The 27806-nt window shown below is 41.0% G+C and overlaps 1 protein-coding gene and 2 long non-coding RNA genes across 4 annotated transcripts; 2 read left to right on the top strand and 1 right to left on the bottom strand.

The window, feature by feature from the left end:
* Positions 1 to 2846: 2846 nt before the first annotated feature.
* On the top strand, positions 2847 to 4163 carry LOC108510734 (cytosolic sulfotransferase 13-like). Its single transcript, XM_017840526.2, has one exon. The coding sequence runs from the start codon at positions 2889 to 2891 to the stop codon at positions 3903 to 3905; it is 1017 nt and encodes a 338-aa protein (XP_017696015.1). The 5' UTR covers positions 2847 to 2888; the 3' UTR covers positions 3906 to 4163.
* A 6703-nt stretch (positions 4164 to 10866) lies between these two features.
* LOC120107887 lies at positions 10867 to 13905 on the top strand. Of its 2 annotated transcripts, none has more exons than XR_005509495.1 (5): positions 10867 to 10933; positions 11023 to 11071; positions 12574 to 12657; positions 12782 to 12846; positions 13597 to 13905. It is a non-coding gene; the product is annotated as an uncharacterized LOC120107887 (long non-coding RNA). The 2 variants fall into 2 exon arrangements; XR_005509494.1 differs by lacking the exon at positions 13597 to 13905 and adding an exon at positions 12933 to 13371.
* A 5255-nt stretch (positions 13906 to 19160) lies between these two features.
* On the bottom strand, positions 19161 to 19723 carry LOC120107886. The gene is made up of 2 exons (XR_005509493.1): positions 19535 to 19723; positions 19161 to 19341 (listed from the first exon to the last, which is right to left on the bottom strand). It is a non-coding gene; the product is annotated as an uncharacterized LOC120107886 (long non-coding RNA).
* Between the last annotated feature and the right edge of the window lie 8083 nt (positions 19724 to 27806).

Raw genomic sequence — 27806 nt, 5'->3', positions numbered from 1 at the left:
CTTCTTCTGCATGATACATATTTGGCAAGTAAGTTATTTAGCGAACCAATGCACACCTCCAAGCAAATTATGATATTCACTGGTACACGACCGGTGGCCACATGATAAACACTTGATAAATAAGTCATCCAGTGACCCAATATACACACTTAGAAAGATCAATATACAGTTTTCAAAATATGATGTTTAGCAAAACATAGTTCATAGCTAAGTGATATAGCAAATAAGTCATTCTGCAACCTAATACATACTTATAGAAAAATTAATACATAGTTTTCATACTATCGTTTTCGCCAATATACAATCTATAGGTAGATGATACGCACTCGATGGCTCTCTAATACATACTATAAACTTTTTTAATACATATCCATCAACGACCCAATATACATCTCCAAGAAATATCAAAACTTAATTTTCTTAGATTCCACTGACTTTTAGGGGCAAAAAACACGAAAAAGGGAGAGAAATTTGGATAAAGAGAAATGGATTAGAGAAGGAGATGGAAGAAGTCCACATTCATTCCTTCTGATCCTTTTGTAGCTACACCCGTTGTTGTTGATCACCCTAACCCAGCACCTGCTATTAAGCCTCCACCTCCAAAGTTTCATGCACGCAGAGAACATATAGAACATATATTAGATGAGCATATTATTTCTACCAGGAGAGGAAGCTACCAATGTTACCTTGTTTGGTGGAAAGGTCGACCCGAATCAGATGTGACGTGAATTTCGCGAGCCGAGTTGCAGCGCCTTGACCTTGATCTTCTGGAGCAGTACGACAGCCGACCAGATCTGCACTCGACGGGGTCGAGTTTTTTCCATCCGGGAGGAGTTGATGGGGACATCAGCTAGGCCACCATTTTATTTGCATGTTTATTTTCTTATTTTATTTCTGGGTTTATTTGCATTTTAGGGCTTATTTGTGGTTTATTTTATTTCTGGGTTTATTTGCATTTTAGGGCTTATTTGTGGTTTATTTGTGTTATTTGTGGGCTTATTAGGATTTATTTCTGTGTAAGGGGGTTTATGCAAATTGTGTATTTGGGCCCTATATATAGGGAACTATTTTCATGATGAGGTTTTTAATGAAGGTTTAACAATTTCTTCCCTACGTCTTCCCCTCCTCTCTTCCTCCTTCTCTTCTCCCTATTCACTTCCTCTTCCTCCTCTTCTCCATCTTTTTTTTCTGTTTTCATCTTACAGCTATAACGTACAGTAGTAATCCCAAAAGTACATCATCACCACCGCAGTCATCCTTCCCAGATCTGGTTCGGCATCATTTAGATATGGCAACAACAACCACAGTATAGGCGAAAGAGGTGGTAGCAGTAGACTAGGTGATCAGTGGCTTTGATACCATGCTAAAATTTTGCAGAAAAAAAGAAAAACAAGAAAAAAAGAGAGAGAAAAGTAATTTTATTTCTCTGTTCCCTCATATTTAATGCATCTCGGGTTATATATATTCGTGTATAGACTCTAAATAAGAAAATAATATAGGTTGATATAAAATCATACTAATAAAGAAAAATATTACTCACTAATACAAATTGTTATGTGATTCCTAAAATTGCTAAAACAAGATAATGCTAACAAAAAAAAGTAATACTTATTGATACAGGATCATACTAATAAAAAAATATTATAGGCTGATATAGATAGTTACGTAATTTTCAAAATTATGCTAATAGAGATATTGACCAAATGGCTGCACCCACGCTTCCCTTCCTTATCTTCCCCATGCGGCGATCCGGTAGCCCATGTTGGGAGAGTTCTATTATAATATATATTATCCCATTGTGGTTATCTATGTAGAAAATACTGAGGACTCTAATGGATTTGTAGGCTAGACAATTGGAGATTCGAGGGACGTGGGATGACGTTCCAAGCATTTCTATTAATCACTGTTGATCTCCAATCGAGATAAGATTGTGTGGTCCTACATTTACAATTAGTAGTCTCGAGAGTCTCTTAATTAGATCGTGCGGTCCTTAATAAATTCTGCAATGCTGCAGTTTTTTTGACGCTGGTCTTATGCTCCACCATGCAATTTAGGTACGTTCATCTCTCATACCAAATTAGTCATTTTTCTATGTTCAGTCCTCTCTACTCCCCTAATAGTGTTGGCATGATGCTCACAAATTGATAGGTGAATGTACAAGCCTTGCTCTATCCCTTGTGTATTGCATCAATATGTGATTACTATTATGAAATTGAGAGGTATAGTATAATCGAAAGAAAATATTTTATTCTTATGATGAAATAGATTTTGAATTCCCGAACAGGGAAAAAGGTCCAAACATCTTGTGAAAATAGAGTTTTTGCTCATTAGCCTGAGCTCAGATGCTTGTTAAAAGATGGATAATATAAAATTATTCAATTAACCAACTAAACATTGCCCAAAAAGTGATAAATAAATGTATTCGATTAATGGATTAAAAGGGTACTTGATCAGCAAGCTATTTTTGGAAAGGGTGAAATTAATAATGTCGACCACCCAAAACTTTTTCTCCCTTTATACTTTCTCATTTTACCATTACCAACTAAACAGTAAATTAATTTATTCACTGGTTGGGTTATTACGGTTCAATGGCTCGTTAGCTATTCAGCATAAATCAAAGTTTATGCAAGCGAACAAGCAGGGAAGTGGGGTCCACAATCACGGCCGGCCATGTCCTCCTTTCCCGAAGCAAAAGCCTCGGCCCAGCTGCCGTCCACGTGGGGTGCACCCGCCACATGAATCACGACGGTGGTCCAAAATAATTTGCCCGTCTGGATGTGCATCTCGGGGCGTCAAAGATTCTTGGTGGTTGGTATATATCTTGCCGCAGCTAGCTGAGCCAAAATACTTTGCACCTCGCTGCTGCCCATTGCTTGGTTCTGCTTCTGATGGCCACCATTCCCTCAAAAGTGCAACAAGAAAAGGAGGAGAACCCAATTCCGAGCCCTCCTCAGAAGTACAATGACCTCATTTCAGCATTGCCACTTTGCACATCCTTGCCCCACCTCTCTTTGAGACAATACCAAGGCTTTTGGTTCCCGGATAACTGGCTCCCAAGCATCATGACCATGCAGAACCACTTCAAGGCTCGCCCCACCGATCTCATCCTTGCGAGCTACCCGAAGTCCGGCACCACCTGGCTGAAAGCGCTCGCCTTCGCTGTCACGACCAGAACCCGGTACCCGTTGGCCGACCACCCTCTCCTAAGCCTCAACCCTCACGACTGTGTCCTTTGCGTTGATGAGCTCTTTGCCGACGGCCATGCTTCCAAAGCAGAAGCCCTTCCTTCCCCCAGGTTGCTTGCCACTCACACTCCTTACTCTGTGCTACCGGACTCGGTCACCTCTGCCGAGTCTGAGTGCCAGATCATATACGTTTGCCGGGAAGCCAAGGATGTAGCCATCTCCGGATGGCACTTCGGCCAGAACATTCCATGGTTACATGTGGAGGAGCAGCATCTGCTGGCCGAAAATTTGAAGCTGTTCTGCCAGGGGCTTGGCCCTTTCGGGCCGATATGGGATCACATTCTCGAATACTGGAGGGAGAGCCAGAGGAGGCCCAACAAAGTATTGTTCTTGAAGTATGAGGAGATGATGGAGAAACCAGTGGAGAATGTGAAGAGATTGGCGGAGTTTGTGGGGTGCCCCTTCTCTGAAGGGGAGGAAAGAGAAAAGGTGGTGGAGGAGATTGTACAGCTATGTAGTTTGGAGAAGCTCAAGAACCTGGAGGTCAATAAGACGGGAACTTTAGCATCGACAAATATACCGAATGCTTCGTTCTTTAGAAAAGGAGAGGTGGGGGATTGGCGGAATCATCTGGATCCGGAGATGGCTCGGAGTGTGGATGAAGTTTGCGAGCAGAAGTTGCGGGGTTCGGGTCTGACACTCGGAACTATTAAAGACTAATGCAGAACTTAATTATGTAGTAAATTTATCTCATAGTTGCTAATGTGTCCTATGTTACTGTAGTCAGTCGGAAGTCTTTTAAGTGAGTCAAGTAGCTGTAACCAAGTGTCCTTGATTTATGCTTTTGTGGCTTTGTTTTAGAGCTATGGTGGTCATGAGTTAGTCCTATATGTGGTCCTTGAAAAGCGAAGTTTGTTATGCTTTTAGGTGTATTTAGAAGTTTTTCAGATGAATAAACTTGGCAGTTCAGTTGTTCAATCTTCTGTCCGTTTTATTTATTTGCTGAGATATGTGGTAAAGCACTCTGCTCTGCCTCTCTAACATTTGTTGTTGCAAAGTGAGCTGATGTCTTTAGCATTTGGAGCTCCTTGTTTTAACAAGGACTACGGACTTAGGAGCTGCTGCCAGCAGCAGCAGCAAAGAAGGCGACCACACATGGCATGTGATTTGGATTACGATGTAATTTTTTCCTTCTGCGTCTAAGCTTAATTTGTAGCATTAAGTTTTCTCTAGTCGTTTAGAGGACTACTTTCATGTACTTTAATCCTTCTTTTATCAGTTATTCTATATCCATGTATTGTATTCTGAGATTAGAATCGTAATTTTACATGTCAACATGATAAGTTTTTTTTTATAATCTTGACTATCTTAATGATAGAAAGCTTCATTATAGAATTAAGAATATAATTAAGTAAATATTTTTTTCTTTTTTTATGTAATTGGTCATTAAAATTTTATTTTCAATTAATTAGTATTAAAGGGCTACGTTGGTATCTAGAACTTAAGAGTGTGATGACAGAAAATTACTAGAAGATAGAAATTGTGCGATTCCAGAAGTGAAATCTTACGGTATCCATTTATTAATTATGCATGGTCCCAAAAATATATTATTTCTCTCTCTGAGAACCTCACCAAACCTCTTCCCTCAATATGGTATCTTCTTCTTAAAATAAATTTCTAATGTATTACCCAAGTAAAAAATCCCCAGGAAGTTAAGTCTTTCTAATAAGCTCTCACCCTGATTTTTTTTGTTCTTGGATTTTATTCTGTTTTCATGCACATGCACAATATGTACAAAATACTAGAACTTGTATGCCCTTTTGTTTCCTCGATCGCATTTTTAATGTATGAATTTAATCTTTTTGGCCATGCGGAGCTAGACAATACATATAAAACTCCCATGACCAACATATAATATATGTGCAGTCCCATAAATTTATTTTTTTCTCAAAGAAACTCACTAAATATTTGTCAAATATGTATAACTTAGCAATGCTTTAAACCATCAATGCTTAAAAATGTCATCACAGCCACAACTTAACAACGCTTTAATGCATCTTTACCTAGAGACGCCAACTAGCTAGAATCATCACTAAGCGATGCTTATAAGCATCATTAAAGACCGGCCATGTGGTAGGCCCGCATGCTATGGATCTTGCGACACTTTTAAAGAGCATCGTTAGGTAGCGATGCATAGAAGCATCATTAACTTAAGGACACAAACATGAAGTATTATAAATTTTTTTCCATGTTTGCATTGCCAACGCTCCATTGATGCTTATGAAAGCATCGAAATCTAAGTTTGCAATGCTTATAAACTTTGTTTTATGATTTAAAAAGCATCAGAAATGCTAGTTTTTCCTGTAATCTGAAACATTCATCGCCATCAAGGCTTCTTGCTTCAACCTCCGTGTGCCTAGCCTGTGCCAAGGCATGCATGTGACTGAGTGACTGCTAGCTACATGAAGGCTTCTTGTTTCAACCTCTCTCAGCTTTACTCCGCATGCCTGTGTGAGGCTTACCTACCCCCCAAGTCCCAACCCCCGCTGGCTACATCCAATCAATCACATGCTGCGAGGCTTGCCTACCATCTCTGCAACTCGGTAGTGTCTCTCCAACTCCAAGCCATGTTGGTAGAGGGATATTATATTAAAATAATTCATTGTTATTTATTATTAATAGGGTATACTTATAATATACAACATTTGCTTCGTGGTTATCAATGTAGAAAACAGTGAGGAATCTAATAAATTTTAATGTTGGGCAGTTGGTTATATATATACATATATACACATTAAAAGGGTAACAACAGGGTCGGCCTAATAGTGAGGTTGGTCTATTATTACCTAAGTGTCATTAATTTGAAACATGAACCAGCCTCTCTGCATACAGAGATAAGGCTTAGTAAATCTAACCCTCTCTAGACCTCGGTACGTAGTAGCAAGAACCTCATGTATTGGGATGCAACAAGATAATTGTGAAACTATATTTTTTTATTTTTCTGAATGTTATTTCTGAATTGAAATGCATATGAGCCAATATAAATGTGTGCTTTGATGGTACTCTAACCACCTGTATATAGCATACACTTTTAAGAATCTTGGCTGATGCATACATAAAATTGGTTGCTAGCCCTTATACAATTTTTCTTATGGATTTCTTAATACAGTATAAGAAAAAGGGAAGGGCCCACTTCATCTAAGGAAACAAGGGATCTTATAACAACAAAATAAGATAGATAAGGAGAGTATAGTTGGTCCTTCTTTGAACAAAGTTTGTAACACAAGAAAGAAATAAATAATGAAAGAAGTTACAGATTCCATCAAACACTATAAATAAGCATAAATCCTAAAAAGCTTACAAAAACTAAAATATTAAATAAAAAATCCAAAAATTAAAATAAGGACAAAATCATTGTTCTCCATCAAACTGTAGAGCCCTAGAGTTCTATATCACGTAAAAGCATGAGTAGAAGAATTTGATTGTATCCTTTTCGCCCACGGTACCGAAATTTTCAATAGTTGGAGCTTAGTACTCTAATATTTACATCTATAGCAATACAGTAGGCGTATAGACACCTTAGAATCTTGAGAATATTCCTCAGTGTTGAGATGGACTTCTAGAAAGTGTGATGGTTACCATATCAATTCTGTGAAATGTCCAGCTCCTCCAAATTTATATAATTTTGTGTCAATTCTAGCAGATTTAGGTTTGACCAATTTTAAGCTGACATTAGGCATACAACACAGTCATGCACACCAGGTTAGGCAACCATCATCAGCTGTCTTTTTATTTGTTATTTTTTGGACTTGCAATTTCAAATTCTTATCCATGTTACTGAAGTTGACTAGAGAGCAACCATTTGCAGAGGTAGAATCAAGCCTGGGCCGTATCCTTCAGAACACAAGACATTGTTTCCCACTGGGTTCCCAAGAAACAATTGGATTAACTGTTTCAAGAATGCGAACATAGACCTGTTCATGTATACTGGGTATGTGCCAGATGCTACAGCCTCACATACACCTAGAACCAAGGTTTTCAGTACCGATACAGGTACCTGCACTGGTACCAAACTGGAATAGAGTCAGGATTTTTCAGTTCTTGGTATTGACTCAGTTTGGGGGTGTATTGAGTATTGTTTCCTTCGGTACAAGTCAGAATGCCTGGTATAGACCAATACAGTCCAGTACTGAAAACCATGCCAACAAATACTATTTTAACTAAGCAACCTGGACAGCATTGGCAAATGAATGATTTCATAGTGCAAAAAGCATACCTCATGAGTCGATGCACATGGTTTTTTCAGCCAAACAAAGTTTTGGGCTAACAGTAACAAAAATCTGCCTCATGAAATTTCTTGAATTTTTCACTACAAACATCAGTCCTTGCTGCAAAATCCTGAACAAAATCATTACTCGCTGAACAAAATCCTTCAGAAGATAGATGATGATGTTGTTCTTTCTGAATGAGCTTCATTGTCAATACAGTGGTTTTCCCTGTTCCAGAAGATAAGGAGACAAAATCCTTCAGAAGATAGATGATGATGTTGTTCTTTCTGAATGAGTTCAAATGGAATATCCATCTGAGACCCATCATTTGCAGTTAGCAAGTGTTTCATTATTCCAGATGATAAGGAAAAAAATTTCATCAGCAGAAGACTCTCATTGACCTTGGAATTCTCCATATAATTTTTATCATCAAATTCAACAGTAAATGCCTCGTCCATGGATTTAGAGTTGCACAATTTCTTATAGCGTATGACATTATGACCCACATTCCAGCTGACAGGAACTTCAAGTTTCCTAATGCAGACAAACAAGAAGAAAAAAATTAAAAAACTGTAATACGATTCAAAGTGAAGATCATAAAAAAAAAATAATTACAAAACAACTTGAGCAGATTAAAGTTCGTCTGGGAGTCTCTCAATCCTACAAACCTATTGACATGGTCATACAGTTTAGAGGTTTGCATTATAGAAAAACAATTTAAACAAACGTAAAACGTGAAACAAAAACTTTTCCATAGAATAAGATCCCGGCTGTTAATAATTATACACAATCATGGTCATCCATGTTTAAAAATATATAAAATTTTTATTATAACTTCACAAAGAATAATATTAAGTGTCACTCTGCATGCCTTACGCTATGGTACCACAAAGGCACAAACTAAAACCAAAGAAAATGATCTAGATGATGGCCTAACTATTCAAAACTGTAAACAAATACATATATGTATTTGTATATATGTACGTATCTATTTACACATATATATCTAGGCATCGATTTCGAGTCATATCCAGCTTGTGAATCCTGCCTTAAAAAAAAAAAGCCAAATTACCCTTTGTAGGACATGGAAAGAGGACCATTGAGATACTTTCACTGTACACACTGATATGTGTGACCCATTCGATGTACAAGTCAGAGATCGTTATTTTTTACTTCATTATCTTTACTGATGATTTTTCACGATATGGGTATGTGTATCTTATGAAACACAAATCTAAAGTTTTGAAAAGTTCAAAGAGTTCAGATATGAAGTAGGAAAACAAACTGGAAAATTCCTTAAGGCTCTTCGATCAGATCGAAGAAGGGAATAAGTGCTCGTTTTATTGCACAACAAAAAAAGAAGCAAAGCCGACTCTTGAATGCCGACGCTAGAAAAAAGCGTCAGCAAATTTGGCTCGTGTGCCAAATTTTGCCGACGCTTTTAATGAGTGTCGGCAATTTGAAAAAACCTACGACACTTAAAAGCGTCGTCGTAATCCTCAAGCGAAAGTGTTGCTGGGAAGCATGGAAACTAGACCTAGGACGACGCTTTTAAACGTCATTGTTGTCCCCGACCTAAAACGACGCTTATAAGCATTGAGTTAATACGACGCGTATAAGCGTCGATCTAAGACGACACTTATAAGCGTCGTCGAAGGCTAGGACCCCTCCAAACCCAGCGCCCGACCTCGATCGAGCCCTCATTCTGCCCTAGCTAATCCGACGCCTATTTCTCCTCTCCGGCGCTGCCCTAACTTCCGTCTTCCTCCTCTCCGGTGCTGCCATAGCCCCCCGTCTTCCTCCTCTCCAGTGCCGATCGTCTGACTCCAACCTCCTCTCCTCCTCCCTCCTCTCCAGCGCCGACCGACCGACCCCAACACCCTCCGCCCAAGGTATTTTTCTCTGCCTCCCTCCGCTCCCTCCTTCTCATTTGTTCTCCTCCTTCTCCGCCTCGTCTTGTTCGTGTGTTCGTGTGTTTTTTCCTTTTTTTACCGATTCTGTAGCTTCGCCTCCACCCGAGGATCTCCTCCTCCTCCCTCCTCTCCGACGCCGTCCGAGCAGCCCTCAAGCCTCAATCGAGCGGCATCCCTCCTGTCCGGAGACCGACATCGACCGACCGGCTTGAAGCAACGAGATAATGCACTATGCTCTTATATTGTTCTTTTTATCTATTTTTCAGCAATCATATGTTTAATTTTACTCGGTACTTTGACTGTAATCCTGTATTGTATGATATATTTGTTTAACTGGAGTCATCGTGTTGTTGTTATGCCTTGTATTCTTGTGCTTTCATGATAGAGTTTTTCCTTATGTCAGAAAGAGGTGAAGTGTTAAGTGATCATTACAAGCTACTCTCTGCTGATATACGTGATATCCAAAAACTAGATAGCATCATAGGTCTGGCTCACTTGGATCCCAGGTACATATTCCCACTTTTCCTTATTCTCATATCTATCAAGTCAATGTGGACCATTTATCGCCTTATTTTGATTTAAGTTAACAGTCATAATCAATGACACAATGATAAGTTTCTTTGTTCTTTCCTGTCTTACCTGGACAGTGGCATCCAGCTTTTAGAATCTTTGCCAGATACATATCCAAATTAGATACGTATCTGACACTTGGATACTTATCAGCTTATAGAAGTTGGAAGACAGTTGGACTTACAATGAGTTCAATCCACTACAATTAGGTTTTGTTTTTCAACAGAGTACTAAAATAAGTTTGCAAAATATTATTTTTGGAAATTCTTAAGCTTGTTGGAATGTGTGAATGAGCAACATGTATATTGAAAACCTTAATAAATAATATCTTTAATATTTTTTTATTATTTTATTTATATATAATATATTAAACCATGTTTTATGTTTTTTAAAATTATTTAGATAAATATTTGAATATATATTATTTTGTAAATGAAGATATGGTGATACGTTAAAGGTTATTTAAATTATATTTTGTTCTACGTATCACCATATCATCTTTTGTCCACCTTTTTATATCTGACACTTGGACAAGTCTCAGAATCTAATTCTCAAGTCTATGTCTATATAACAGTGGTTCTATCTAGATTTTTTCTAGATTTATTTTTGAATTTTAAAAGAAAAGCACTTTAGTTCGGAAATATAGAATTGTGAGTTTGCATTACTTGGTATTCTACTATTTTTAATACATAGAGATTGCACTACTATCAGTTAAGGTGGGACATTCTGACTTTAGCCTTAAAATTAACATATGTTGCCATGTTTACAAGATATAAATCTAAAATGTTAAGGTTACTGAGATTTTTCTACTATAGGATGCCTAAAATCTATGTCTGAGAAAAATTAAACTGGTTCATTTTGATCATGTTGCCGTCAACCTGCCAACATTATAATTGCAGAGTGCGTTTTAATATATTTGGATCCAGATTCGACCCATGCCATTGTTGGATGGGCTGCCAAAAAATTCTCGACTGCAGTATTTTTCTTATATGAACAAGTTGATTCCCATTTCATGCCATGATCTCAGCCTACTTTTATAGCTTTTATTTTTGGAGGTATTACAATTTTCCCTGGTTTGCTACTCAGATCCATCCTGATGATGCTTTTGGAGAGCAAATGATAAAAAAATCTTGAGGTATTATAAATTATCTTATCATCATGATTGTATTTTTTTTATCTCAGTTATGTGTAAGTATTCTATTTTATGAATCTGATATTATTGTCATTGCAGCCAATTGAGCTTTTAATTGTACATGCCAACAGTACGGCAGTGGAGCTAATCAAGAAGTCAAGAAAGACTTTAAACAATTTCTTTATAATTTAAGATGTGCACTAGGTCAGCTGGAAACTTGTGCCCTTCCACAGTTGTTTATGTTGGGGCTCAAGATTTGCTCTGTGCTCCTGAGATTGAACCCTTTCTTCATTGGAAGCAGTAAACTTAAAACCTCAGACAGAAATTGCTGTAGTGAAAAATATTCTTTCAAGGAATGTAGTGTAATAGAGGAAAGAAAAGGGGAAAAGAAATAATGAAAAAGAAAGAGAGTGAAGAAATTAGAAGAAAAGGAAACATGAGAAAGAAGGGGGAGAATTGAGGGATGCATGGTCTGTTCTGCAGTCGGAGCTGACATGATTACTGAATAAATATAAGATTTTTTTTAACCTGTTTTAATGGGAAAATTCAATAGTTTGCGGTGGTGCACCTGATGCACTGATATGAACTTTGTATGTGATTGTTGTTCCTACTGTATCAGCTTATAAATTAGCTTTAACCAGACAATTCAAGCAGGATCCATGTTAATCACCTGCTTGCTACCAAATCAGAATCTGAATAAGATGTTTCATGATTTCTTCAATTTTAATATTTAATAGAATCTGTAGCCTGATTTGGTTAATTTTCAATCTAAATGGCATAGGTAACTTTGAATATCTAGTACAAGATTTAATAATACAAAAAACTATTATTGACCATCCAAATTGGAGATCCACATCATAGGTCGTGATCTCACTACTAACAATTCTTAGAAACCAAAAATCATGTCTCCAAGACCTTAAACTCATGCATTGGAGAGGGTGCACAGAAAAGGCAGCTTCAATGACATGGTATGATGTTTTGCTATGATCTAAGTATCAAACCTATTGGTTCCAGTTTTTAAGTTGTTGATAGGTTCACAAAAAAAAAAAAACTAATTTCTTGGACTTACCAAGATTCTCTGACTAAAGTGGTGTTAGGGTCTATGCAAGCTTGCCCCTTTTCCTAATCAATGCAACCATGTCTATTTTCAATCTTGGAAATAATGTTCTCATTTTAGCTCGACTATCGTCACAACTTATTTCTATTGATTGCCAACATAACATACATATTCAACATTCACCTATGCCCCCTTTTATCTTGAGGTTATAGATCATCAAAAACCACTTTGTAGGCTTTCAATCTTCCTTGGCATAGATTTCAAGTTTCTATTTTTTTTTATTTACCCTTTTCTTTAAATATGATCCTGTTAAATATGCTTCTTTTTCATTCTCTGCATTTCTGATAATTGTCTTTACCATGTATTTTTTATTTATTAACTGATGATGTATAAAAAATTGCCTGGACAAATCATAGAAGTGATGTATGCATATTGGCTTGTTTTGCAGAGTCGAGGATGCCCTCTCCTTGGTATACGTGCTACACCGAGCTTACAATCTAAGCAGAAACTCTTCGTTGATCATGGATGGCAGGTGTGTTCTTTCAATAGATGGCATTTTTCTAGCAAAAGACTCTCTCTTTGTTAGATATAAACAATGCCTACACATATTGAAGCTAAAATTCATGATCCACTCCCTCTAATATTTGATGATGCAGAGAGCTGTTGCATGGGATATGCTGCAGATATATAATGAATTTATCGAAATTCAAGAAAAACACAGGTAAGATTTTTCTTATTGAATTATACAAAAATTGCTGCAGAGGGTGTAAACTAACAATGCTTACAACTTTCTTTTAATAAATGCAGTGTGAAATTTAGAAATGTTATTTTGTTTGCTACATGCTAGAGGAAGAAAATGAGCACCAAGATTTGTCTTCACATAAGATTTTCTCATGGTTCATATTCTGTCATTTCCCTCTTGGTTTTTTGCATTTCTTTACTTCACTACTATTCTTATCATCGCCAGACAAACTCCTTACCATGCACGGCTGCATAACAAAATGGGTAGTTGTTCAAGTTATAATATTAGAGTCGTTTGTATACATTTTAGGCATGATTACTGAGCACTATATGGGATCCGCACGAAAACATCATTCGGGTCGGTACAGGCCCTGAATCGATCCATATCGGCCTAAATTGTACCCTACCACCCGATATTGTCCAAAACTGGGGTGTGTCACATATCGACCCATACTGCCCAGTTTCAGATGGTACCATGATAAAAAGTGAGAAATGGGGTCGGGAGCTATCTTGGTATATGGGTGCTTACCACGCTATGCTGACCATATCATACTGAATCAGTAACATACCAGTCTGGTGCCTGATTCTGAGACTTCAAATCTTGGTTGGGCTACCACTGAAAGCTGTTTTTAAGCTAAATAGTAGTTTCTGGAACTTCATATTTGTGCTGGACGTTGACTTTGGTGACATGTGTGCACACTAATTTCATTTATGTTGTGCGGTTGGACAGGTTTGCAATATGCAAGTATTTTTTACAAAAAAGTAAAAAATTGATGCAACTCATTTTTCAACTGCAAAGTTGGCTTCTAAATGCCTTCCTTCTTACTGCTTCTTGATTATTCAGCTCTACTATGATTACCGATGGTATATGACTATCATACTCTATTAAATCTGAATATGGGTAAATTGTATTGCCACAACCTGAGTTTCTGGCCCCAGTTCACTGAAGGCATGAATTGCATTTATGAGTCCAAAACTAAGCATGAAGCTAAAATAAGTCATCCGAATAATAAGGTAATAATAGCCTCTAACTTTACTCTGTTGCCAGGATCGAACAGCTAGAGTTGTTTGATGAGTTTGAAGAGTGGTACATGATGCAGGCAAGTGCATGTTTAATATAATGTGGAATGGTTAATGTCATGATTTCAGGTCAACATTGTAGTATCTCATTAGCCTTTACCTAAGTAGCAGCATCTCCATTCATCTTGTCAAAGGCATTTTCTAATAAATTAATTCTTTTCCTCCAGGAACATTACTGTGTGGCTTGCGCAATTAATGATGCTGAGGTTGGTAGCAAATACATTCAGCAGCTCAGATATCTGAAGTGGATATAGGCATATTTTACTTGCTTCCACTACATGAAAACAAAGATAATAAAAATGAAAACACAAGCATGGATTCTGTATGGCCATACTTTGCCCATGTGATGTGGGCCATGGATTCTTTTTTTTCTCCCTTGTCCCTTTTTCCTTAATTTATAATATTTTTCTTATATGTAAAGTTTCAACATGCAATAGCTTGACAAGTGTAGTCAATATTACAATTCATGTTTTATACAACTACATGGGTGGAATCTTTGAAATGCCTCAAGGCGTCAGAGAGAAGAATGCTACTTTAAAAAAGTAGCTTATGCTACAAACCAGTCTAAAGCCAATTCAAGAGAGTGGAATGATGTTTGGTGAGAATATCTAGCCATGAAACCAATGTGTCTGAATGGCTAGGATCATCATTAAAAAAAAAAACTATTGTAACAATATTTCAAGCTGGACTTATGGAAGAAGAGATTTTACCTGTTTCTCGATTATCATTAAAATGGACTAGCTATCATAATTAATATCATCAATGCTAATGCAGAACTTGAATTTTCTGAGTAATGTTTTGGCATCACCAGAGTCGTTGCCCTTATAGAAGATCGTTTTAGTTCATCAGCTTATTTGTGAATAGTTGTAAGATTTGTTGACTAAGCTTGTGTTCTACCTGTTCATGTGCAGGGCCTGTTTAGGGATTTTGGTTTTGTTATGTTTTTCATATTTTTGTTTCTCTACAAATTAGTAAAATATCACATAAAAAATGATGTTGAAAATAGTATTTGTGCTAAACTTCTACGATTGTTTCCTCTAATGTCGCTATTCTTGAAAGCAATAAACTTTTGCTACCAAAGGCTTTGAAGATTTTAGAAATAATTGTAAAAACAAAAAAAAAACCAATCTAGTTTATTTTTCTTCTTGATTTTTTTAAAAAAAACAAAAACAGAAAATGAAAAAAATAATACCAAATGGATTCTAAATTAAAGCCATCTATATAACTAGGTTTGCTTTATGTTTCATCGTTTAACTTATATTTACACCTATTTTAACTCAGCGGGAGACAGCAGAATCATCCGAGAAGAGAAAGTTACTAGATATATAGCCCATCCCAAGTATTATATCAAGGATTTTTGAACTTCTTTTCCTGTATCATCTAATGGATTCAGCAAATATAAGATCTTAAATTTTTGGCAATTATGTCATTACATCTCCAAGAAAAAAAATCATCTCCTTGCCCCTTGAAAACAGCAACAACAACATACAATGACCCATGGCCAATTTGATCTTGTACATCCTTATTTGGGATCAGAACCGAACCTAGCAATAATCTATACTCTTAGCCAGTATTTTTAGTTTGTGTCAGCTAATCACATCTTCATTCTCCAAAGAGCATTTCAGACTTATCGTGAAGAAAATAAAGATGAGCTACAAATTAATACCTGACAATTTATCATAAATGCAAGGCAATATGTTATTTCCTGGCATTTTTAAAACTTCCACTGAAATAATATTAATGCAGATCCTATGATTTCTTGTAATGTATCTTCTGAATACTTATTTTTATTATCTAAACAAGCAATATTAAAGATATAAACATTTATTTCAGGTAAATGTATAACTTATCTTTCATATTTGTCTCTCTTTTTTTCCTCTACGGAAGTCAAATACGTGGATACCTATTTGAATCCAGTTATTGTTACTGTATCCATGCAACACTAGCAAATGATGAGCTTCTTCTATTGCACCGTTATCAGGAGGCTACAAATTAGTCCCTTTGCGGCGGATTATGCTTGCGATCCGAGACTCTAGCTTTCCTCGTGTAAGTAATGTTCTCTTCGCCCAGTTTCCCTTATATTTTTCTGCAAAAGAGCTTCATTGCAGCACGCTAAGCATCAACTGTTATGACTGTAGTTATTCATTTCTGAACACATGCACTTTGACCTGAGCTTGGAGTGCCACTTTGTAACATGGCTGCTGAGAATTCGAGAGCCAAGACTTCAACCATAACATGCCAAAGACTACTTTCTTTGTTCCCAAATCAACTCGAATCTAAGGAATAATAGAAAAGGTTATTGGCTACATCGCTGGATGGACTGTCATCTGGCTTCTATTCCCGGTTAAATGAAAATTTTACCCCAGTCCTCGACTTTGCTAGATATTTTTGTTTAGTCTCAGGAGCTTTATGTTGGGGAAGGGTGGTTTGAAATAAAGAAAATAATAAAATAATTCAAGGCTTTGAGAGGCACGTAAATCGCTATTTTTAAGGTAATATTTGTGAGGTCCAATAATCCCACATCGGAAAGACTCGTTCCAGAGTCTGAGCATATGATCAGGCGGGTGTCTCCAAATCCTGCAGATGCATTTTGGGAAGAAACCAAAATCGGAGAGGAGTGAAGGACGCTTGCGTGAAGCCCCGAAACTGGACAATATCTGGCAGGAGAGCCCCGTGTTTCCCCCCTCATGTGGCCCCCATGTGGGCACTGGATGTCGCACGTGCCCTGTGGAGGTGGGGGCATGACATTTGGTATCAGAGCCGAGGACGACTTTTGTCCGATGGTGGAAAGGGTGTGAGGCTCAATAGTTCCATATTGGAAAGACTCGTTCCAGAGCCTGGGCATATGAGGCGCATGCAGACGCGTTTTGAGTAGAAAACAAAACCGGGAAGGGGTGAAGGACGCTTGCGTGAAGCCCCGAAATCGGACAATATCTGGCAGGGGAGCCCCGTGTTTTCCCCCTATGTGGCCCCCACGTAGGCACTGGGTGCCTCACGTGCCCCACGGAGGTAGAGGCGTGACATTTGGTATCAGAGCCGAGGACAGCTCTTGTTCGATGGTGAGAAGGGTGTGAGGCTCAATAGTCCCACATCGAAAGACTCGTTCCAGAGCCTGGGCATATAAGGCGGGTGTTTCCAAATCCTGCAGACGCGTTTTGGGAGAAAAACAAAACCGGAGAGGGGTGAAGGATGCTTGCGTGAAGCTCCGGAACCGGACAATATCTGATGCAATTGCATGGACGTCATATAACTTGCATGCCATTTTCAGGGTATTAAATGGCCGAATGTAGAAAAGTTATTAGGATGAAAGTTTTGGGTCTCTTTCTCATCTTTCCAACAAGCCTAAGAACATTAAAATCAGAGTTATGGTTGGAAAGTTATAGGTATTTTAAGAGGCAGGTGTCTTTTAACCTTTTAAATTCTCTAAGAGAATTTAGTTTTGGCTTTAATGTCTTTTATTGTGTGAGTTACCCATATTAAGGTGACTCTTGACCTTTCATTTTCTTTTGTCTTTTCATGTTATCCATGACTTGCCTATAAATAGTCATGAATTGTAATGAGGAGGCATCCAAGTTTTTGAATGAAAGTTATCTTTCTCCTAACACAAGAAATTGTTCTTGTCTTTTCTCCCACTTCCATTGGATTACAAATTGATCCAAGCGGTATCAATATCTGGCAGGGGAGCCCCATGTTTCCCCCCTCATGTGGCCCCCACATGGGCACTGGGTTCCTCACGTGCCCCGCGTAGGTAGGGGCGTGACAATATTTGCCCTTACTCAAATAAGTTTGCTAACGCATTCATGACAAATCACCCCCAATATATAACAAAGCTTTATAGAATTCTGCGGATAGAGGTTTTGAAGAAATTTCTAAAAACCCTCTAGGAAACTATTTAGGAGGTAGAAGAAGGAATAAAGATTTTAAGATAGAAGGGATGGGAGAAGATTGTTGTTTCTAGTCATCATGCTCTATATTTATAGAGTTAAAAATAGGTGCAAAGATATATTTCCATAGATATATGATTTTTCAATCTGTAGATACACGACTCTTCAATTCATAAAGAAAGAAGGAGACCGAGTCCAACGCTGGGTCGACCCGGGGAATAGTTTCCTCCAACTCGGGGCCGAGTCCAGCCAAGGAAGGACCGAACACATCCGAGTCACCGCCGGAATCCGAGGAATGGTAGAAGCCCAAGAAGATTGCCCAGTGCTTCTCCTCTGAAATATGCAAGGAGAGCGGCGACTCGGCGCCGATTGTGGAGGTGACATCGGGGTCGTCGACTGAGCCGGTTCCGAGTTGCACTCGGTCGGAAGGCGAGCCAACCCGAGCCCAAAGCTCGGGCCTAGGCCCGACCGATGCACCGAAACAGGCTGAGGGGTCGGGCCACATCCGCATCTTAGGCCGAGCTGCGGGGCGGCTGGACCCAGGCCAGGCCCAAGCCTGTGGCAGCGGGGTGGACCCGCAGCCGGCGGGAGCGGGAAGTGGGCCAGTGCCCACTGAAAAGGGGTAGAAGCCCTTCCAAGCGGGGGTGGGGTCACTGGGCCGGGGGATCGCAGGCCGGGCCGTTTCCATTCGGTGCCCTCACACCAGAGGCGTCCGCGGCAGGGATGGCTCCCACAAACCAGGCCGGCGACCGGCGGCGGTTCAAAAGCCGGAGCTAATCGCCGGCGGTCGGGAGGGCCTTCGGACAGGGGGTGGTGCCGGTGGGGGCCACGGGAGCGGAGCCGGGCGGCAACGAGCCTCCCGCGGTAGAGCTGATTAAAACCCGGGCCGGGCCGGGCTCGGGCCGGGCTCTACAGCAAAAATTAGGCCCGATAGCTATGCCCAGACCCGGCCCGGCCCGACTGTCGGGCTTAAATTTTTGTCCAGGCCCGACCCAACCTTATAAATCTGGTCCCAGGCCCGACCCGACAGGCCCGATTTTTTTTTTTTTTTGGAATCTAGAAATGGACCAAAATGGCCCAACAGCTTAATGGACTCTCTAAAACTGGATGTATTTTTCTACCTTTATTTTATTTCTCCAATGGTTAATTGGTTAATGTTAAGCATATAACTAGCCTATTTCAAATAGATAGTATTGGTGGTGGTTTCAAACTTTGAAATTTGGATATATCTACAAACATTAAAAAAGAAAAAATTTGCATCTTCAAGCCAATAGAAAGAAAATAAAATGTATGAAACATTATTGTCCAGCTGAAAATTGCAACCCAACAATAAAAACTACAAACTTAGACAATTACATATTTAGACAAAATACAAATTACATTGTCCCATTAACATTATAACAAACATGCATCTTTGTGCATTCAAAAGTAAATGTAATCATAATTCTTGAAGCCACTTCCATAATAGAAAACTGTAGAAGAACATCCTTGCATCTTCTAACTCTCAAAACCTACAAACACAAAATTGAAACATTAGCAATTGGGATAGTAGTATTTATCATAATAAAAATAAAGCCCCATCCAACCGGCAAAAAAAAAAAAAAAAAAGGGGATCAGGAGCCCATCTCAGCCTGATAGCCGCTCCCTGAGATTCTCAGGTCAAGGGAGAAGAAACCGAGAGGAGAAAATTAAAAGAATCTCCACCCTCCAAGAAGTCCATCTCCAATCCCCCGATCTTTCTTCCTGATGGCCCAGCTGGAACCGGAGCAATGTGAGGGAAGGAAAACCAAGACCAAAACCAAAAAAGAGAAGGGATGAAAGATCACTCCCTTCCTCAGAGTTCAGACGTGTGTATCAACTATCAAGCCAACCAAATCCCTCCTCCCTCTTTCTCTCCAGTCCTCCACCGGTCCACCCAAAACAAAATCCATCCGGGATCGAGCTCGAAGAGGAGGAGGAGGAGGAGAAAAATCTTACCGGTGACTGTGAGTCGGTGACCGGAGCCGCAGAGATTGCCGTCCGGGGGAGAAGGACGCGAAGAGCCGTCGGTCGGTCGTTGAAGAGGCGACGATACCGAGAGGAGGCGACAGCTACAGGGAAACCGGCGGAAACCAGCTACAGGGAGCGGCTATCAGGCTCTTAGCGAGGGAAGGGGGGGGCGGCTCTCAGCGAGGGAAGGGGGAGGGGGGGTTTGGGGGGGGGGCGTCTCTCAGCGAGGGAAGGGGGAGGGGGGTTTGGGGCTTTAGTTTTAGGGTTTCTTAAATTTTTTTAATATATTATATTTATATCAGTGTTTTATAGCCGGGCCGGGCCGAACCGGGCCATTTTTAAAAGTCCAGGCCTGGCCCGATTTTTTTGGTCGGGCCATTTTTCCTGCCCAGGCCCGACCAATGGGCCCTTTTTCAATGCCCAAGCCCGAAAAATTTCGAGCCGGGCTGGGCGGGCTGGGCGGGCCAGAAGGCCCGTGATCACCTCTACTCCGCGGGCCCCAACCCCCCGACGGGGCGCGGTGGCTCACGAGGGTCCGACCGTGGCGGGGTCGGCACAGGATGCCGTCGGCCAAGGAAACTCGAAGGGAAAGGCCCCGAGAAGCAGGAGCCCAAAGCCAGGAGGAGCAACGATGAACCCGGACTCGGCACGGGAGCATCGGGGAGGGCAGATGCGGGTCCATGGGCGCGGCACGGGAGTTCACCCAGCGGGAGTAGATGGGTCGCGCTATGCTGGGCCTTCATGCGGGCCAGCCCATGAGGCATTGGTTCAGAAGCTGAAGAATGCACTTGAGAAGCACGGTCCGGGAGAGGAAGAGGTGTTTGGTGAGGCGGGAGGGGTCTTGGTGCGGCCAGACATGGGAATACCCAAGGATTGTTATGAAGATTCTCTTGTAGAATTGCCGAGAGCAGAAAAGCTCTTCTTCCGGCCGACTTTTTGTAGATTGGTGAGTCTATATGACCCTGATGTTTGTGTTCTATTTGCGACCCTATTGTCGGGAGCTAACTTGGAGCGGGTCAGGCGTGTTATCCCGAGATCCTGGGGGACATATGCAGTGTAGTCTAGGGGCATCTCAAGGGGTGTCATTGTGTTATGGAGATTAGGGGGAAATGGCATTGATGTCTTCCACAAATGTAGCTAGCAAGTGATTCTAGTGATTTCAGAGGGGCTGGACCCCCTTGGGTCCTTTTGGCTACATATGCTAGTACAGATTACCGGAAGAGAAGAGCTTTGTGGGAGGTGGCCACCAACCTCATCCAGCTGGGGCACTCGGTAATAATGGCAGGGATTTCAATTGCATCGACGACCCGGAGGAGAAGAGTGGGGGCAAGGTCTTCACCAACAAAATTGAGGTCAGAGAGTTTCAGGATTTCATACAGTCCAACGGGCTTGCTGACCTTGGTTTCACTAGCCCGCGATTCACTAGGTGCAACAACAGGAGGGCACATGTCTAGGAGCAGATTGACTAAGTGTTCACGTCGACCGGTTGCATCCAAAGGTTCCCAAACTTCTGGGTGCGCAACCTGCCCAGGTGCTTCTGATCACTGCCCGGTTCTATTAAGCACCTCTCATACCTTTTCAGTTCATTGTCCTTTTCGTTTTGAGATGGTGTGGTTGTCCTATTCGCGGTCGTGAGATGTGGTGAGGGAGGCATGGCAGACGCTAATTCGGGGCGTGTGATGTATAGGGTCACCTAGAAACTTGAGCTAACTAGACGCCCGGCTGCTCAGATGGAATAAGGAGGTGGGGAATATCTTCAGGAGGGTGGAGGAGACGGAGTCATCCATCATCAGATTATAGGCTCTAGAGGATGGTGGGGGCAGCCTTTTAGAGGAGGATCAGGGGGAGCTCAGGGGACTACTGGCCAGACATCACTCCCTACTCAGATAGCAGGAGGTGTTTTGGAGGCAGAAGTCCAGGGTTTAGTGGATCAGGAAGGAAGACCGGAACATTGGGTTTTTCACTAGTTGACCATCATCCGGAGACAGCAGAATCGGATAGGCTGGATCAGGGATAGCAGTGGGCAGGTGTCAGAGGACCAGAAGATAGTTAGAAGGACCTTGGAGCGGTTTTTTCATGACAGATGGACCGAGTCAAGGGGCATGGTGGGAGGAGCTTGTGGACTGGACCTAGGGAGGCAGGTGTCAGTGGATGAGAACACAAATTTGTGTTAGATGTATGCCCTAGAAGCCAATCTGGCGGACACATTATTAATTCTGGGATATAAATTTGTACTTGACTTTATTATTATTGAATAATAAATGGGCATCTTATCATTCATATTATTTATGTGTCTATGAATCGTCCAAGAAATTAATAAGATGATGATACATATTCTCAAGAGTTGAGAATTTGAGTCATGTATCATTGGTGATTAATTTCTAAATGTTCCTGATCAATGAATCATCACGAGGACGGTGATCGATCCGATCAGTGCACAGATCGCTTTCCTTATGGATGGACGAGACTCAAGTCCACAGTGTAGGGACACTGAAGTGATAGTGCAGGTGCTTGTTAAAAAACAAGGGTACTGAGCGTGACCAAGACAAGAAGTCACTTGGATGTCTATCTACTCGTCAGTGACTTGCTTGATGTTGCAGTAATATGACTAGTCCTTTGACCTACGGTGCTTCGGCTATTCACAATGAGGTTATTGTAGTTTGACTGCATATATACATGGTCTCTAGTCATATGGGTCCTTGTTGTATAGATTGGCTGCAGTAGGTTTCACTGTAGGAGTAGGGTATGCACTTACATGAAATCTATCAACCTTGATAGAAGAGGAGTGATCCTATGTGATTTATTAGACTGAGTTCTAAGATCTTGGCCAGGGGCAGTAATATAAAATGGAGAAAGAGTTTTCCACTATCGAACTCAAGTCGAATAAATCTAGACATATGACAGACAACGGGCTTTGACGAGTTATCCATGACCCTCCGGTCTGTAGGGATCCATAATAGAAGGACTGTAATCACACGATAACTGCACCTAGAGGTTCATCATTCTATTCTGCTAGGTAGCCACTACATACTGCTAGGTGTCACTGATGGATGGTGAGACTCACAGGGATCAACTTGATGGTCGATAATCCTTGGTGAGTTGAGTTGAAATTGTTCAACCCATTGAAAAAAGTTTTCAAGGATATTGTGATAGAGATCGCAATATATCTCACTACCAGTCAGAATAGAACCTATGGGGTCACACACATTAGAAGTATTGACCGATCCGATGGTTGAATTGTGATTAAGAATCACATATGATCAATTTAGATTGATAAATGGTTAACCCGCTAAGAGTTAGTGGTTAAGAAGAATGAATAATTGCAATCGGATTGTAATTTAATTTAATTAATTGGATTTAATTAATTGGACTTGATCATGAGTTCTACTTGAAGTGGGATTCATGAAGTCCTAATTGGATTAAGGATTTCAAATTAAATTAGAGTCCTACTTGGAATAGGATTTCTAAAGTCCTAATTATCTTAGGGCTGAAATTTGAACAAGTCCTAATTAAATTAGGATTTTCTCAAGTCCTAATTAATTTTAATTTTAATCTAATTAATTAAATGATTTCTAATTGGATTAGGATTGAAGAGTTCAATAGAGTCATGGTTCAATTAAATCTTAATTAGATTAGGATAAGGAGGAAATTGAAATGGGTTCATAAAAATCCTATTTTGAATAGGATTGGACTCATGAAATGAACCCAAATTAAATTCACCCTTTAATTTGAATTAAATGATGGATTTAATTGGACTTGAGGGAGGGGCCCACGCCCCTCCCCTTGGTGCTTGCGTGAGATGAAAAGGAGGGGCTACGCCCCTCCTCTCTTGGAAAATAAGATGATAATGATGAGCTCCTAAAAAGTAGGAGCTCATCCTTATCTATTATGGCATTAAAAGGAGAGGGGTTTTGGCCCCTCTATTCATGCAATTTTCTGGTGGTTCATGGCAGCAACCCTCCACTCCTCTTCCTCCTTTCAGCCGCAAGAGAGAAGAAGGGAAAAAGAGTGTGGCGTGGCCCTTTCTTCCTCCCATTTTTGGTTTCCAAAGTGAAGAAAAAGAAAAGGCTGCGAAAGGGCTTTTAGATCTTCTTCCTTGGCTCTTCCTTCTTCTTCCTCTTCTCAAGGCAATCAAAAGGTTGATTCAAAGGAGAGGACTTCAAGCCATCAATAGCCCTTCTCTATAAGGGAGCTAGCACCCTGGGGAGATCCAAAGGCTTCGATCAACTCATTACTTCGTGTGGATACCCGTAGAGGCTGGACGCATGTGCGGCTTCCACTGAGCCTTGATCAAATACCACATATATCAGATTTGTGGAGACCATCTACCCGCACGAGGTGAAGATCTGATCTTCTTAATGATTTTAAAATGGTTTAAAATAATTTAATTCTAATCTATCTACAAACGAAAGATTTTAAAATACGTTCATGCGATGAACGGATCCCGCATATGTTTTTCCGCTGCAATCTAAAAATTATTTCGAAATTTTCATGGCATATGAGGGATTCTAAACATTTTGGTCACCCAGGTGTCAGGGGAGGGAGGTTCAGGCGGCCCTTTGGTCATTGGGTAAGGACAGAGCCTCGGGCCCGGACGACTTCTCCCTATTTTCTTCAGGAGGGTAACGGACATAGTCAAACAGGAGGTTGGTCTGCCAACCGTCCTAGGCAGTTCTTTGTGTCAGCGGCGATGCCCGAGGATGGAGGCGGACTTTTATCATATTGGATATCCAAAGAGACAGGACCCTGTCGAGCCAAGCTATTTAGGCCGATCAGTTTGTGCACCACTATGTATAGGTTGTGGCGAAGGTCTTGGCCAGAGGATGAGGGCCATTCTACCCAGACTCATTCTACCCTGAGCAGGGGGCTTTTGGTTGGGGAGCCGATCCATCTCCGACGAATGTTCCTCATTACTCATGAGTTTATTGACTGACCTCTAGATGAGTGCCCAAGTGCAGGTGCTTGATGGGGTGTCAAAACTCGACTATGGAGTGGGCATACGACAGGATGAGATGAAAATTTGTGCGGCGATGCCTGGAGGGGTTGGAATTCACCCACAGTGGATCAGATGGGTGCTTGGATGTATAATGTCCCGTCCTTTGCCTTACTGGTCAACGGATCTCCATCGAGCTTCTTCGAGTCATCAGTGGGGTTGAGACAGGGCTGCCCTTTGTCACCACTTTTATTCATCCCATGTGCAGACTCTTTGTCCCGAGCGCTCCGACAGGCAACTGAGGTGCAGGAGATGGAGGCCTATGGTCTGGCGGCTGGGTCGGCCAGGATTTCACATATGTTATTTGATGATGACTGTATACTTTTGGCATGCGCGACGAGGGATCAGCACAAGCATTAGCAGGATCTTGGGGGCGAACTGCGGAGCGTCGGGTCAGCAGATCAATCTGACCAAGTCTGCCATTTGCTTCAGCCCGAAGACTGACCGAGGGGTGAAGCATTCTATTATGAGCATTCTGGGGATCAGCGAGCACGAGGGAACCTGTTGCCCAGATAGACAACCCAAGAGGGGGGGTGAATTGGGTTTTAAAATAATTTGGCTATTAAAACTTTTGTGGATAACTAATTAATGCTTTTGCGAGATGATTAATTAGTTTCTATGTACGGTGAATAAAATGCGAGAGATAGAGAGAGACAAACAATCACAAACACAATGTTTTATAGTGGTTCGGAGCTAACCCTTGCTCCTACGTCCACTCCCCAAGTTCACTTGGGAATTCACTATAACCCCTTAGATTACAGCCGGTTGTTTTCCAAGCTCACAACCAAACTTGTTGTTTTACGAGCTCACAACGAACTCGGTCGTTTTCCCAGGCTCACCGACTAGAACCAACCCGATTGTTTTCCCGGGATCACAATCGAACCCTTACACGTTGGTTTTACACTCGGCTCACCAACCAACCTCAATACCCTTGATTCAATCCCCCGATTGAACCAAGCAAAGACAAGATGGAAGTAAAAAGGAGTAACAGAAAAACAGAGCTTCTCAAAAGCAGATAAATAACAATATAAACAAAAGAGAAGTTAGAAGCCCTCAAACACGTTTGAGTTGGAGTAGAGTAGGGCTTCTTGAACTTCGGGTCTCCTCTTGAATGTCTGGTCGACTTGAATGCAGGAGGAGATCTCTTTCAATGTTGGGAAGAAGTAGGTGGATGCAGTTAATGTTGCTCTTCCCTCTTTTCCGTTGAAAACCAGGTTGCAGAGATTGAAAGCTTGATTACTTTGAGTGGAATGGTTGTTCTCTTCCTTGCTACAGTCTTCTGTGGCTATTTAAGCCATCCCCCACGGAAACTAGCCGTTAGAGACCTTTTTCTGCCCGTTCTGCACACTCTGCACAGCCTGACAATATGTCCGTTGGTGGGTTGGAGTCGACTCGCGCGATCAGGAGTCGACTCGGCTGTAGCGGGAGTCGACTCATGCTTTTCTGGAGTCGACTCGGCAACTGTTCCGGATTTGAATTAAAGTCGCCTCTTCGACTGGGAGTCGACTCGACTTGACCCGGAGTCGACTCGCCAACTTCTGGAGCTGACTTGGCATTTTCGGAGTCGGCTCATCCCATGGAGTCCGTGGATCTATTTTTGAACTTGGTCCACTCGAGTCGACTCGACAATCCTGGGAGTCGACTCGGCGCTCAGAGCCCGAACTCTCGATCTACTGTCTTTTGGCTCGTCCAGTCTTGGAGTCGACTCGAACTGTTCCGGAGTCGACTCGGCTCTCAGTTTCCGAAACTTAGTCTTCTGTGTTTTTAGTGAAGCGCTGCCTTGGAGTCGACTCGAGCTGTCTGGGAGTCGACTCGAATCTCAGAGACAGCAAATTGGTCTTCTGTCTTCTTTGGGGTCGCGGTGTCTCGGAGTCGACTCGTGCAATGCGGGAGTCGACTCGAATCTCAGAGTCCGAAAAACGCTCTCTGACTTTTGCCTTGTACTGCTGAGAGTCGACTCTCACTATCTTTGGAGTCGACCTGCCAACCATCGGAGTCGACTCGCGTTCCACAGGAGTCGACTCGAATCTCAGGGTCGAAAACCGCTCTCTGACTTTTCTGCCTGTAACTCCTTGGAGTCGACTCATACTTCTCCGGAGTCGACTCGGTAAACATCGGAGTCGACTCGCGCACTTCAGGAGTCGACTCGCTGACAGATTTTGAGTTGATGCTTTCTGTTCTGTCTGTTCTCAGTTGGAGTCGACTCGTAATGGTCAGGAGTCGACTCGAGCCCGTGCCAGTGATCTGATACGCTTGGAGTCGACTCGTAATACTCTGGAGTCGACTCGAGTCTCAGACTTTGGTTCAAACTGACTTCTTAACTTATCCAAAATATTATGAACCAAGTCTAGAACTTAGACAAGATTTTCACTGAAACACTCAATTGAATTCATTAGTAAACAACATATATACTCTAATGCTTTGAGCTCATCAAAATCAAATAGGGTTTTAATCAATCACTCCACAATCTCCCCCTTTTTGATGATGACAAAACTTTGAGTATATGTAAAGTGAATTGCTCAATAAACAAGGAAATAAAATCCATAAATGAATTCAATGTCTGGTAATTTAATATATCCAAGCTTGAAAGGTGTGAAACAATAAATTTTGGAGTTAAAGCTCCCCCTTTCATTTGGAATTATATAAGCCTTCATATCATGCAATCAATTGTTTGGCTTATATATATTTAATGATTTGGCTTTCTTAAAAATTCAGATTCTCCCCTCAACATATGCATTCTACTATGTTTTGATTCTCTGAATTTCCTTTTAGTATATTGAAGTTTTTGAATTTTAAATTTTGGTATTTAGAGGGAAAATCTGTCAATTTGTTCTTGAGTTGGATTCAGCTAATCTCCGAATATCCCTTGAATAGATTCTGGAGATTACTCCATTAGGAGCCCCAAAAGAGAGATAATGAGCCTCGAGGTACCAAATCCACTAAGAACAAATTATGTTTTAATTTTTGATTCTCATTTTGATTTCTTTTATGTTG

Source organism: Phoenix dactylifera, unplaced genomic scaffold (assembly GCF_009389715.1).
Source record: "Phoenix dactylifera cultivar Barhee BC4 unplaced genomic scaffold, palm_55x_up_171113_PBpolish2nd_filt_p 001060F, whole genome shotgun sequence".
Classification (NCBI taxonomy): Eukaryota; Viridiplantae; Streptophyta; class Magnoliopsida; order Arecales; family Arecaceae; genus Phoenix; species Phoenix dactylifera.
Note: the sequence above shows the minus strand (reverse complement) of the source record. Positions and strands in the feature narration are given on the sequence as shown.